Source organism: Drosophila persimilis, unplaced genomic scaffold (assembly GCF_003286085.1).
Source record: "Drosophila persimilis strain 14011-0111.01,24,50 unplaced genomic scaffold, DperRS2 tig00000002-arrow-pilon, whole genome shotgun sequence".
Taxonomy (NCBI): domain Eukaryota; kingdom Metazoa; phylum Arthropoda; class Insecta; order Diptera; family Drosophilidae; genus Drosophila; species Drosophila persimilis.
The window spans coordinates 15,171,640-15,186,298 of NW_020825289.1; the positions used below are offsets into that span (position 1 = coordinate 15,171,640).

At 47.9% G+C, this 14,659-nt stretch overlaps 2 protein-coding genes across 13 annotated transcripts in view; one reads left to right on the forward strand and one right to left on the reverse strand.

Moving 5' to 3' along the window:
• Positions 1-8,713, forward strand: part of LOC6592669 (serine/threonine-protein kinase N) — a 31,942-nt gene extending 23,229 nt beyond the window's left edge. For 4 of the 12 annotated variants that reach the window (XM_026986457.1, XM_026986456.1, XM_026986454.1 and 1 more), the window contains 7 exons: positions 79-1,383; positions 2,810-3,676; positions 5,559-6,194; positions 6,267-6,638; positions 6,708-6,815; positions 6,875-7,015; positions 7,085-8,713. In XM_026986457.1, coding sequence (XP_026842258.1) covers positions 79-1,383; positions 2,810-3,676; positions 5,559-6,194; positions 6,267-6,638; positions 6,708-6,815; positions 6,875-7,015; positions 7,085-7,228 — 3,573 coding nt within the window. In that variant the 3' untranslated portion in view covers positions 7,229-8,713. Of the gene's footprint in view, positions 1-78; positions 1,384-2,809; positions 3,677-4,706; positions 5,117-5,179; positions 5,429-5,558; positions 6,195-6,266; positions 6,639-6,707; positions 6,816-6,874; positions 7,016-7,084 lie in introns of those variants that run through there. The other 8 variants (XM_026986462.1, XM_026986461.1, XM_026986464.1 and 5 more) reach the window with 7 other exon arrangements.
• A 9-nt stretch (positions 8,714-8,722) lies between these two features.
• LOC6593275 lies at positions 8,723-9,617 on the reverse strand. Its single transcript, XM_026986467.1, has 5 exons — positions 9,507-9,617; positions 9,366-9,403; positions 9,220-9,304; positions 9,007-9,163; positions 8,723-8,949 (listed from the first exon to the last, which is right to left on the reverse strand). Exons 2-5 carry the CDS (start codon positions 9,366-9,368, stop codon positions 8,865-8,867), a joined length of 330 nt encoding a protein of 109 aa, XP_026842268.1. The 5' UTR covers positions 9,369-9,403; positions 9,507-9,617; the 3' UTR covers positions 8,723-8,864.
• Positions 9,618-14,659: the final 5,042 nt, after the last annotated feature.

The window sequence follows — 14,659 nt, forward strand, 5'->3', positions numbered from 1 at the left end:
TGTGGTCTTACTTAGTATATATAATACATTTATAGTAGATGATTGACTAAGTCATTAATCGCTTTATCCTTTTCGTAGGCCACTGGTCGCTTGTCGGAGTCGTCGAGGAAACTGGATCTCTTGCGATATTCGCTGGATCTGCGGCGCCAGGAGCTGCCAGTGGACTCTCCTGCGGCCCAGCAGCTGAAGACGGAGCTGCAGATCGTGCAGCAGTCGACGTCGCCGGTGCCCGTGACCTACACATCGCTGCAGACCGGGCAGGGTGGCCTGTTGGGGGGCAAGCCCTACCAGTCGGTGTCGTCGCTGGGGCGCTGTGCCAGTGTCACGGGCAAGCTGGAGGTGCGACTGATGGGCTGCCAGGGCCTGCTGGAGGATGTTCCGGGGCGTTCGCGACGCGACAAGGACAACAGCTCGAGTCCCGGCGATCTGCGGAGCTTCGTCAAGGGCGTGACCTCGCGCAGCAGCTCCAAGAGCTACTCGGTGAAGGACGAGACCTCGTTCGAGATCATGGCCGCCATCAAGCTGGACAACATCACCGTGGGACAGACCTCCTGGAAGCCCTGCTCGCAGCAGGCCTGGGACCAGCGCTTCTCCATCGATCTAGACCGCTCCCGAGAGCTCGAGATCGGAGTCTTTTGGCGCGACTGGCGTTCCCTGTGCGCCGTGAAGGTCCTGCGACTGGAGGAGTTCATCGACGATGTGCGCCACGGCATGGCCCTGCAGCTGGAGCCCCAGGGCCTGCTCTTCGCCGAGATCAAGTTTCTCAATCCCATGATATCGCAGAAGCCCAAGCTGCGCCGCCAGCGCATGATCTTCAACAGACAGCAGGCAAAGAACATCCCCCGTGCCAAGCAGATGAACATCAATGTGGCCACCTGGGGTCGCCTGCTCAAGCGAAATGCCCCCAACCATGTCCACATGGGATCGGGCGAAGCCACAGGCGCTGCGGCTGCCCCTGCCCGCGACTCGGAGTCGCCCATTTCGAGGACTCCCTCGTCGGATGCCCTGGTGGAGCCGGAGCCGTATACACCCGGCGAGCAGGCCCAAAATCTGGAGTTCAATCCGGATGCGGGCATGCACGAGCACGTGGAAACGCCCGGCGAGTACCCGGATCCGGCGGCCAGCGGGTTGAGTGGCATGCGCCCACTCTCCATGCACATGCAGGGGATCAGCGTCCTGCCACCCGACACACCTCCCGTTTCCGGCGCCGCAGCGGCAGTTGCCGCTGGCAGACCCAGCTCGCTCATCATACAGATGCCGCCGTCGGCAGGAGGCGCGAAGGCACCAGCGGTCATCGGTGGCCGCACGGCCGCCCCCACAACGGCGCCACCGCCGCCACCATTGCTCAAGTCATCGACCACCACGCCGGTGTTGGACCAGGAGGTGAGTGCTATCCAGAGATTATCTACGTACGACCAGGCCCGTATGCAGCTCAACCTTCTCAATCCCTCTGTAAAGATCGCCATGTACTATACAAATATATAGCTGTGTTCCCGTAGCTGGTTTGATCGTTGTGCCTGCCACATGCCACTGCCATTGCCATTGCCATTGCCACAGCTCCTTTTGCTCAACTCTTATCTCATGTACATATTCACCCCCAAAACCAACCCCACCCCCACCAACACACATAAACATCTGTACAGTTATCGCATCATTATCCCTTGGTGTTGGCTTCTGTATTGTCGATTGTTCATACATACTATACATACACATTTGATCGTACATGTACATAAGCTATAATTATTTACTAGTGTCTAAAGTGGATGCCACACCACACTCCATGCAGAAGCATCCGTGCAGATGGTGGGTTTGGAAGTTAATCGAAAATTCTAGAAGCGATGATCTGGTGTCAACTAGTTGGCAGTGCGAACCACTGCCAAAGGGAGCTCCGGAAACAGTCCATCATCCGGTTGTTACCCGTATGACACTAGCTTATCATTACCTGAAGACCAACTGAAGAATTGTAAGCAGCGCTTGAAAACTTAAAGAAAGTGTCATTCCCCTAAAAATAATAGAAGTCGCAGTATATAACAATTCGTCAGAATTCAGTATTTGGTAGAAGCTAAATTTCAGGGAGACAATATATAAAAACCTTAGGGGAAAAGGGTGCAGTGGGAACGAGAGAAATGCGAGTATGTGCCTTAGTTCATATATGCAATCGATTTGTAATTGTAAAAGTACAACTTGTTGGTCTGAATCAGCTGTGTGTAGTTAGCTGTTCGACTGATGGCATGTCTCATGCGCACACTGTTTGAGCAATTCCTCGACAGTATATAATTATTACACTGAATGTCTTAGATCTTAAAAGTTAGATCTCTGATTGAGAGTATTAGGAGTATCAGTATATTCATATTGAGCTTTATAGCTATTAGGGCTCTTCGAAAGTGTAAAGTGCAATATTCTGTTGAAAATCAGTAAATGTGAGTTAGTGTCATACGGACATAGGAGTTGCGGCTGCGAACTAGTTCCGTCAGTTTCGCACTGCTTGCTCCGCCGATGATCCCCGCCGTTTTCTCCCTTTTTGCCTCTGCCTCTCAATCTTCTCCTTCATTCATCATCATCATCGTTATCCCCTCTCTGTTCTCTGACTTCTCACTCACTCTGTCCATTTCTCTGTGCGAAAGAGAAGCTTTTTCTCATTCTCTTTAATACGCCGCCATCTTTCTCTCATTCTCTCTCGTTGTGCTTTGTGCTTCCCTTCCTTTCTCTCTCCCTTTCTGCGCGCCTCACTGCCTCTGTGTGTGTCTGTGTGTGCCTGTCTCCTGTCTTCCGTTATCCGTCTGTCATGATCTCCGTTAATCGCCGACAGCTGCAGGATGCCTTGCACGAATTTGATTTCCTCTCCGACATGGACTCGCGTCCGACCACGCTGCGGCGCCTGCTGAAAGAGCGGGACATGGAGCAGCTGCAGCTGGACCAGGAGGCGCTCGAGAGCCTGCTGCTGCAGCAGCAGCAGTCCGAGCAGCAGGCCCTGCACCAGAGGCAGCTGCAGGAGCAGCAGAGATTGCAACAGTTCCAGGAGGCCCAGCGTCAGGCCATCCTCGAGCTGTGCGAACAGCAGGAGAGGGAAAAGCAGCAGCAGCAGCAAAAAGATCAGGCGAGACATAAGGAGAAGGAGAAGCAGCTCCAGCATCAGCAGAAGCAACGCATGATCGAGCAGTGCATTGCCGAGTCCTCCGAGTGGGCCAAGCAGCGCCAGAGCCAGCCACCGCCGCCGCCGCCACCGCCACCTCCTCCTCCGCTGTCACCCACCCAGTCAACACTAACCACAGACCAGACACCGCTCCTGAGCCCGCTACCGCTACCGCTCTCGATCTCGCCAGCCAGCCGCCCAGTCACCTACCCCTGCCCCAGCCAAAGTCCACTCGTCTTGCCACCAACCAACCAATTTCAGTTGCAGCCCGATCCTGCCCAGACCAGCAGTCGCTTTGCCGCCGTCGAGGATCTGTCGCGGCCATCGGCTGTGGAACAGCAGCTGCACCGTCCGGTGCTGACCATGCCGCCGGTTGTGCTGCTGGGCTGCCGGGAGGAGGACAGATCGGTACCGCCCTCGCCCCTGGTCGAGTATCCCGAGGACGATGACGAGTATCTGTACAGGGCCGATGGCGGCGGGGGCAGACGGGATCTGGTGCAGTCCAGCCACAGTTCCAGTGCGGGCGATCGTTTCTGTGTGGAGGTTAGGAGGTTTTTCATTTGATTTCTTTTTTTGCTTTTGGTTTGGAATTTGCTTTTTTTGTTGGCTTGCAGGACGGGGTCACCCCGGAAAGTATGCTAGGGAACACCCTCGCCCTGCAATCCGTGCAATCGAATTTATTTAATATTATTCACTAATCCGCAAAAAGCTTTTTCGTTTCTTACATTTATTCGTCTGTGGCTGACACGATTTTTGGGTGTTATTGTTAATGTTATCGTTTTGTTATCGTTTTTCGATTGCTGTTGGTGTTCGTGCGTTATCACTTTTCGACGAATAATATCGCGATGAGTGCAAAAAAGTGTCCATAAAGCCTAAAACATATTATTCATAAAACATACTCATGCACACGACAACAAAACACTCACATTTGTTTTTTGGCTTGTATCTAACATCGCGTTTACCAGCACTGCCTTGTAGTGTTAACAGTAGAACATAGTATTGAAAGCACAAATAAATTTCGAACTAACGGTCTAATCCAACCCTAGAAACGTAATTCCCGTTAGAACTCCCACTTGATCCTAACTTGAAGATGTTTGTAAATAAAACAAATGCTTTATAAATTACATTGCTAATTATTTATAACCACAAACGACTTGAGAGCTCTGAATATTATAGAAAATCTATGAAGTGAACTGATGTACATAATACCAACGATAAGATATCCAAAAGTGACAATTTGAGTCGCTTTAAATAGGCACGTTTCCGAAAAGATCACAGGGAAAGCGGAGAGGAGAGGCCCGAAAGTGCGCCCCTTCACGTGCCAAAAGCGAGTGTATGTTCTGTCCCCATAAGCACCAGCACCATCACCTCTCACACACGACACTTTCCACGACATTGCAGAACGTCAACGTTCCCTCACATTTTCCATTTCATTTAAGATGTTTACCTACCTATCTATATGTATGTACATATCGGTGTCTTTCTGTGTCTCCTCCCATCTCCTCCCATCTATGTACGGACTCATCCATATACTGGGGCTATGCGCTGTTACGCTGGCCCGCGTCTTACGTAGCCATTGGCCATTTTTAGACCAAAAGAACGACGCAGAAGCGCCTAAAATGCTAAGCGACCATTTTGCCTGGCCTCTGGTCATGACTTTGGCACTTGTTTGCCTTCAGTTGCCCGTCGTTGCCGCCGCTGTTGCTACTGCCACTGCCCTTGTGGTATATGTAGCTTCCGTCGATCCGTTGATCCGTCGATATCAATCGGTTTTAAAGTATGTAGCCATGTCGTGACGTCATGATTGTGCCAGCATTCCATGCACTCGCGCAGGTCCTGAGGCAAATGTTTGCAGTCCAGCTCCATCAACAGCCACAGCAGCATTCCCATACTCTTTTTCATAGTCTGGATCTCTCGCCCACTTGGCCAATCCGTCAGCTGTTGTCCACATCCGCACCTGCCATATGCGATGCACCGCCTGCTGTATGTTTGTTTGTCCCCCCGGCGTTGTGAAGCGCAGCTCTTTGAACCACAATCCTCTTGCAGGCGCATATCAGTCTTGTACATATCACCCTCGAACCCATCGATGCCAGCTGCACCACCAGCTGCCTGATAGAGGAGGTGGCCGAGCCAGAGCCACAGCCGGAGACCAAGGCGGTGGCAGAGGCACAGTCCCACTGCCAGTCGCAGTCGCTGTTGCAGTCGCAGTCGGAGGCATTCGTTGAGAGTGTATTGCTTGAGACAGTTGTTGAAAAGTTAGACAGTTCGACGAGTGAAGAGGAGCAGCTGGAGCAGGTAAACGGCCCCAGAGGCAGACACACATGCAGAGCTCTCAAGTTGTTTCCACAGATATTGATATAAATGAATACAGAATACAGAATATGCCAAACCAATGGGCTAACATCTCTTAATTCTTTTGCCACAGGTTATACCGCAGTTGGGAAAACTCTATGTGGGCAGCAGTCAACAGCAGTATGGACAGTCCTCGCCTATCATCCAGGAGCCGCCGACTCCGACCATCTATAGCGTTAGTACGTCGGCCGGCGCACCGCAATTCCCGCAGCCCACACAGCGTCAGGACAAGCTGCAGCAACAGCCTGGGCAGCAGCCCATCTATGCGAATCAGTACGAGTTGAACGTGGCCAAGGCAGCGGCTGCCGCCTCAGTGTACACGCCTACGCCCACGCCCAGCTCCTCATCGACGAGCAACACCAGCCAGCAGGGGCAGCGCAAGAATGTGGCTCGGGGACTGCAGTTCCGCGAGACTGGGGGCCACGACGGGGGGCGTCTGGTCATGCCTGGACCGCCTCCGAATGCTGGCATGCTGTCGATGGACAACTTCCGGCTGCTGAGTGTGCTGGGACGAGGACACTTTGGCAAGGTGATCCTGTCGCAGCTGCGCAGCAACAACCAGTACTATGCCATCAAGGCGCTGAAAAAGGGCGACATTATCGCCCGCGATGAGGTGGAGTCGCTGCTGAGCGAAAAGCGCATCTTCGAAGTGGCCAATGCCATGCGCCACCCGTTTTTAGTCAATTTGTATTCGTGCTTCCAGACCGATGTGAGTCAGCCCAAAGTCAGCTGAGAGAGATTTCTAGTTTTAACCTTTGATACCTCCTTGCTTCCTCGACAGCAACACGTTTGCTTTGTGATGGAGTACGCCGCCGGAGGAGATCTGATGATGCACATCCATACGGACGTGTTTCTGGAGCCGCGTGCCGTTTTCTATGCAGCCTGCGTTGTGCTGGGGCTCCAGTATCTGCACGAAAATAAGATCATCTACCGCGACCTGAAGCTGGACAACCTGCTGCTGGACACGGATGGGTATGTGAAGATCGCCGACTTTGGCCTGTGCAAGGAGGGCATGGGCTTCGGTGATCGCACGGGTACTTTCTGCGGCACGCCCGAGTTTCTGGCACCCGAAGTCCTCACCGAGACCTCGTACACGAGGGCCGTGGACTGGTGGGGTCTGGGGGTGCTCATCTTTGAGATGTTGGTTGGTGAGGTAAGTCGAACGGGAAGATTTCTTGTGGGTATTTCGTTTGTTAACTGACTTCCAATCCTATTTTGACAGTCACCTTTCCCTGGCGATGATGAGGAGGAGGTGTTCGATTCAATTGTGAATGATGAGGTCCGCTATCCGCGCTTCCTCTCACTCGAGGCCATAGCCGTGATGCGTAGGGTAAGTCATTCGCATTCAATGATCTTTTCTGACTAATCAATGTACGTATAACTTTTCAGCTACTGCGCAAGAATCCAGAGCGACGTCTAGGATCGTCGGAGCGCGATGCGGAGGATGTCAAGAAGCAGGCATTCTTCCGGTCCATTGTCTGGGATGATCTGCTGCTTCGTAAGGTCAAGCCACCGTTTGTACCAACGATTGTAAGTCGAATAGCGTCCCAGACAAAGAGAATTTCGATAAATATATTTGTGTGTAATTCGTTTCCGTAGAACCATCTGGAAGATGTCTCGAACTTTGATGAGGAATTCACGTCGGAGAAGGCGCAATTGACGCCACCAAAGGAGCCGCGCCACCTGTCCGAGGATGAGCAGGTGCTCTTCCAGGACTTTTCATACACGGCCGAATGGTGTTAGTGTCCCGCAACACCCCTCCCGTGTCCAGTTAGTCTTATGGGCTCACCAAGGGCCTAGCCCGATCGTTCTAACCCTCGCCCTCTGCTTTTAAATGTGTACGAATTATTGTTAGCTTAAGTGAATGTGAGTTAAATATTTAAACAGGAACGCCTCCAGATAATACCCATACAGGACATACATTATATCTAATCACTGGAGTGTTGCTCACTTGCTCACCGAAACAAGCATTAACAAAATCCACTAGAAGACGTCCTTTTTGAGGGCACAATAAGCGCATTTTTCGATCATCAATCAGGAGCAGAGCCGGATCCCTTCCAATCCAATCCAAAACAATACAATACCCTTCCCCTCCATCAGCATGAACCATATTGCATAGCATGCATCTTTTAATTTCCTAACGCGAGAACGAGAATATATTGAATAGTCTGACGAACCCTAGGAAGGCCTTATACGCAACGTTGTAGATTTTGGACAGATTTATTGTGAGCCAGGTTCCAAATAGATTTTAGAGATGAAAATTATGTATACACACAGCTATTTTACAAGCGCCACCAGTAGGAGATCGGATCAGATCGTATCGGATCGGATCAAAGCGGAACGGAGCGGAGCAACATATTTTCATAAACCACATACAAGAACAAATTCACGGATACATATATTTTATACATATATTGCATGCACACATCCCAGGAAAATGTCTTGATAAAAGAGCTCATCCTCTAAACATATTTTTAGATAAAGAACGAAGGAGAGAAAGTTAGAAATTGGGAGATAATACTTACAGTTTTAAAGTGTAACCCCTGTAAATTTCTTTGCGTTTTCAAATCAACTCATGTCAGCCAATTGTGTGCCCGAGTTGTGTTATATTTTAAAGCTACATTTTATTATTTTTTAATTCACACACAACGCCTACATTTGTTATTTATTATTATTATACAAAAAACTGTATTGCTTTGAGCATTTTAATTCAATGATATATGGATTTCAAACGATTCGCTTGTATGTCCACGAGAGAAAGAGAGAATGGAACGGAACGGTACGCTTTAACAGGAAAAAACATAATGCCGTTCGGAGAGAGTCTGACCCCTCGTTGCCAGAGACATGTGGCATGCGATCGGATTGTTGTTTCACTTAAGATCTATGCTATTTGTAATTTAATTTTTAAATTGTATTTAAGTTTGTAATAATCAATTATGGAAGCGTAGGCTAAGCTATCATTATGTGAAGATAATTATTGATAAATACGATTATGATAACGATCGTGCACTGCACCCCTCATGCAGAACAATATACAACCAAGCAGATCTATTGTCATTACGATTATGATTATGATTATAATTACAACGGCAACTTGCGGCCTGGAATATCGATTCATCACCAACAAAAATGTCCCCCCATTCCCTTTAGCTGCCAAGTTGTGCGTGTATCCTCTTATTTATGCAACTATGATATGATTTTTGAATAAATGTATCTATCGCTATTGAATAAATGCAGTTTTGAGTCATCAAACAAGTTTGAAATTGGGTTTTTAATGCTTCACAAGGATTTGACAGTCTGTAAACAATTGACTAAATAAATACACATAATCTTAAAATATTAGGGACAGCGTTTTCTATAAATTAAACATCAAGCACCTTTAGAACTTCTTTTCACTGAATCCTTCGGTCACCTGGTAATACAAAATGTTGCCTGTATTATCCACGATGGCCAAAAATATGTTGCTGAAAAAGAACAAGGAAAATAAACAAAACAAAACAATAATTTAAACCAATGCTCACTTTTTTCCAAATTTGTCTTGCATTGCCTCAACCAGGCTGAAATGAATGCCCTTCGTATGGAGCAAGGGTATGTAAGCAGCCTGTGTGTCCTCTTTCCGCAAGTAGAACACCTTCAAATCATCATCGTAGTGCGGCTGCAGGTGGCCGCAGCGCTCATCTAAGAAAAAAGGCTTTATAATGATCCTAAATAGTATATTTGATTGATTGATTTACCCCTTTTTAAGTCGTTGTAAACCTGAAGAGCCAGGGCCGCTGTCAAATCATCGGGACATACATTCTGAAAATCTCTCAGCTGAAGCTGCAATGAAAAATTGAGAGTACAGGAGGGAGGCTAATGCAACGACCTGAGAGCCGCTCACCATGGCTGCAAATGCTTTTCCAGGTTCTTCTACGCCCACTATGCTTTGAGAAAGCGTTTGAAATGGAATATAATAAAATGCCGCAGCGTCGTTTAAAGCAATACTTTTCGGAAACAGCTGAAGTACCAACAAATGAAATACCTTGCCTGTGTTTAACAATAACACGACCAAAAAAACAAATTGACGTTAGTAGGATTGCTGAAGAACAATACTCCAAGCAAAACGGCTGCCACTTTAAAACTGCTGCATTTGTTGCGCACTTTAATTAAACAATTATTTTGCTTTATTTTCATGAGTTTTAACAGGAAGACAACAGAATCGATAGCCGAAAGCTTCTGTTAAAGGAATTCCGATAGCACTGCTGTTAAGCTTGACCTGTGTTGGAAAACCAAAAGTGCTGTTAAGTTCCAAGTCGTTTAAGGGTTGGCGCTACTTTTGAATTTGAATGGGCTAAGACGTTTCCTTGGGTAAAACGGAACTGATTAAAATAGGAATTTAATGAAAACATTTAATGATGGCATAGAGAGTTCATTACCTCCGCTCTTTGATGAACATGTTTATGGGAAAGGGGCGAAACTTGAAGCGTTGATTGTCTGTTACGCGCCTCCTCAAAATAGAATCTTTGTATGCAGACATTGTCTTGTCTAGACCAACAGACAGTACTGCTTCTCGGGCCCTTGACAGTACAGACCGCCCCAACTCCATGAGTAGACAATGTAGACAGGAACAAGGCAACAAATTATGCTAAGTAGATGCAGTTGGCCAAAGACTGAGGAACGGGTTCGAGGATATGCATGGCAAGCAGTTCCTAAGGCATCTGCCAGGACCTTCGCCTTGTGGCTGGCGTTTTCCCCGAGTGCCTGGCCAAGTGATAAGGGTTTGGCAGCAGCCCCAGCCAAAGGATTTCCTCGCCCAAACTTGAAAGGGTATGTGCATGCATATCAATGGATGAATGTCTGCGTTAAGCAACTTTCTGCTTCTCGCAACACTCCTACAACACTCCCCGCAGTCCTATGCAGATTTGTTTGCAGTTGAAGTCGTTACTGTGGACGGGGCTGAACATGGAGCTAAGGAAGCGCAGGCTCAAGGTATTCGATTAGGATGTGCCAGAAAATCAATGCAAAGATGAAAAGTCAATGCGGAAAATTCTTCCGACCACAATGGACCTCCGACCGGGCGGCGTAGACCAGATGCTGCGGTCGATGGCTATTATTGAGCTTGTCAATGACAGGGCCATATGACGGAGTACAGAGGCGCTCAGAGGGAGGCCGCCCAGCCTCAGCTGCCTTCCCAGCCAGGGCAATTACAGTGGCTACAACGGCAACGACAGCAATTGATACAGTCTCACACACACACACACACACACACACACATACGCGCACGTACCCTTAACGCTTAGAGCCATGTATGTGCTTGCGTGCGGAGGGTGGAGGATTGTTGGATGCTGCTTGCTTGCGGTTACTTAATGCTGTTTACGGTCCTGTCCAGAGTTTGTCCTGCCAGTGGCCGGAACTTATTTGTGCCTGGAATGGGTGCGATGCGGTGTGTCGTGCAGTTGGCCATAATATTATTTGCACTTGCTCTACTGCTCTCCTGCTGCCCGGCTGCCCTCTGCGCTTATCCCCGGGTCCGAGCTCACGGCACGGCACGGCATGGCGTAGCCATTGCCAGGGCTAAATGGCCAGTTGAAGCATTTATGGTCCACAACTAGTAGTCGTTCCTTGTGGTAGTGTGTGTGTGTGTGTGTGTGCGTACATACACATGCATTCGTTCAATTGCTTCATCTGCTTGGCTTGGCTGGCTGCTTGTTGGCTTTAATTAAAAATACTTTCGCCTCGTAAAGTTCAAAGGTGAGCTCATATATGTATGATATAAATTGTTTTCCTTTCTTTTCAGAAGGAATTCCCACACGAAGCTGTGGGAGCAGCTGTGTGCTTCACAGCGCATGCAAATTGTAGTACTCTCTCTCTCTCTCTCTCTCTCTGTCTCTCCCTCTCCTGGTGCCACTTAACATATTTGCCACATACTGGTATTTGCCTTGCACCTTTCTGCTGGTCATTTGCATGCCACGGCCACATGCCACAGCAGTGCGCACTGGTGGAACCGGAGGTGGCAGAGCTTGACATGGACTCCGGGACCGCTCTCTGACCGCTTTGAGGGCAGCCGCCGGGAGCGTTTTAATTGAACAACCGGCAACAGCTCCACGGGGATCAATGGAGATTTACAATACTGGATCGACGTGTCAGCTGTGCCTTGGCTTTTAAATTTGTCCCCCAGCACTGACTCCCTCTGTCTGTGTTCCAGCCCCTCCTCTAACACTCTCCGTGGATTGCATTATATTGTGCAAGCAGGAAATTAAAGTTTTATTTGGTATTTGGATTGCTTCTGCATCCTTTCATTCGGGTCAGACCTGCTTCTTTCTGCACTTATTCTTCGTTTTTTACAAGTTTTGGAGTACTTATTGCGTATTTTTGCCAGGTTAGGAGCTCCCTTGGACTTTGGGCCAGAGTTGGAGTGCCCATTCAAATTTCTTTTATACTCTTCTTACACTTTAGAGCGGACTCGCAATGGCAGAAGAGTTTTCTTAGCATTAAACATTTCATGAGACCTCAGCCACCAACAAATGGGGGGAATGTCCTTGGCAATTCAATGCGAATTATGTACCAATTATGGCTTACAACTTTGGCAGTGGCAGTCGAAACGTGGCAAACAGCATTGGTCTGCATGCATTAATACCGCTTATTGGATTTGTATGTGCCTCCGTTAATGACAATTTAAGAGCCCCTAATGGCTTAATGGGCTTTGGCCATCATTGCGGCATCGAGTCAAAATGATTTTGCCGCATCATTGGCAATGCAATTAACTCAACCATTTGGGTTTATTTTTCCACTTTTCCAGTTTTTTGTGGGGTTGGGGGTGGCGGAGGCGGTGGCGGTGTCCCCGGGTAATTAGGTGGCGACTTTCGTGCTAGTTTTTCCGCCTGTCTGTTTGTGTCTTTTAATCGCCCTTCGCTGACTGTGCACGAAATTTCATTAAAACTCTATAATTGCATGACAAGACAAGATTTTCGCACTCATCGTGGCAAAAGGTGGCGGAGGGTGGTGGGTGGTGTTTGGTGCAATCCCTTTTGCTTATCCCTTTCGTGTTCACGCCGCAAGTTCTGGCAAATGGCGTGGAATGCAATTGATTTCCATTCAACTGATAATTGAAAGCTTTGCCCCAAAGATATAATGGAATAGTGGCAAATGGTTTTCCTTCGGTGATTCCAGGATGGCCTTAGCCTTCTTGTGAATACCAGGAAAGCGAGGCAGCTTCAGGCGCCCATTAGTTGGATCGACAGACATCGGTAATAAATATCATAACTATGTACTAACTTATCCTTGTCCTGCTTATGTCATCTCGATTCTCTACTTGGAATCATGATTTCCATTCAAAGACAGCAAATAATTGCCCTTTTTGTAGCAATTAATTTTTGATATTCCCTCAGGGCCAACGATTGAGACGCAGATGCAGTTTCAGGTCCAGCAATCAAACAAATGACCAAGACATGCAATTAATTGCATTGATACAAACATAAGTTATTTATGCACACGAGTGCATCAGAAAATCTAACATGTGTAATGCAAAAATCAATGACAGAGACACAGATACAGATGGGGATAAGTAAATGTGATTTACTGGGAGCCCTTGCACTACACTTTCGAGTATTATTACCCTCTGGTCCTGAGATACAAATCACAGAGAATGTGGCCATGTTGTAATTTGAGGCTGCAGTGGTCTTGCTTTCTTGCATTTTCAGCCTTTATAGCATTTGATGGAGGATGAGATGCGGTGAAAAGGGCAGAGGCAGAAGCAACAACTATGTCGAGAATTATACAAAAGATAATGCTGATGCACAATTGAATTTGCCGTTGAGCATACAGCAAATGCTGCTCGCCAGTGCACACCAGGATTCATTTTCCACTCCACTGGAGTTGAGCGCGTTTCGCGTTTCAGCACAATTTCAATGCGACAGACAACAAGGACTAAGCAGCAGACGGGCGGGGACGGAACGTTCTCAGTACAATGGTCCGGGCCAGACAGCATTGTCACCGTTGCTGCTGTCCACTTTGGCAGGACCATAAACATCCCCATTGAGTGACATTTACCACAGTGGGTCCCAACCGGAAAACTTTACAGCATTTGTTAGTTTTGCCGTTGTTGCTGCTGCTGTTGCAGGGAGCATTCATTTGCGTAATTAGTGGCCAAGTGGCATCCACAATGTAGCAGAGCCAACCGCATGCCATACCACAAGGTAAGTGCTTCGAAATCACCGCAACGTCTCTTGATTATTGGCATCGAGCTGCAGACAGCTGAGGTCAGCAGAACTCATGGCATACTTCTCTGCGGCAACTGGAAAGGAGTTGAACGAGCAGCAAGGATGGATAGGACGCCCATTCAGGTAAGAGTGCTGCAGTGGCATCACAGCTTCGCTCGACTGACTGCCATGGGATTGTATGGCATCCATTTCAATGGCATCTAAAGGGTAATCCTCTTTACATACTCGTACCTACTCGTAAATATATTATTGCAGACGTTACTGTAGACAGAAGCGTTTTCGCGTTCAGTGTGTCGGTGTTTAAGCAAACACTCGCTATGTTTAAACAAAATTAAGAAAAATTATTACTTGAGATTCACAGTTTATGACATCATTTAGCCAAGGAGCCTAAGAGATTTTCAATGAACATAAAAGTTAATTGAAAATCAGATTCATTTAGGCTTGATTTTATTATTCCGGATTTTTCAATCAGCAGCCAAATGACTTTTTATGTCCGCGTTACGGGCTACGGTGTCCTTACTGTCCTTCGAAGTTGTAATTGATTGCTTTGATTGAATCCACCGCACTGTCCCTCCACAAAACGCACCAAAGGATTAAAAGAGTGTAATTAAATTACGTTTAAACTTGTAGATAACTTAATCAGAGGGGAAGGCAAGTGGAAAACTTCACTTGTAGCCGACCACGTGCCGTAGAGAAGGAGAAGGAGGTTCGGGCATGGCATCCCCTAGGCTACGTGTTAAATTACAAGGGCACGCACACACTGGCACCCGCTGGAACACACGGAAAAGCGAAAGGAGCAACAGCAGAGAAGATAGCGAGGAAGGGAGGATAAGCAAAAATATCAAATCAAAACAAAAACACACGATTTACCGGCAAAATGCACGTGACATCGGTTCTCCTTCGTCGCTTCGTTGCTTCGAGACCCGAAGCTCATTTTTGAACGCAAATATGATTCTTCAGAGCGTAAAGCTCTCTC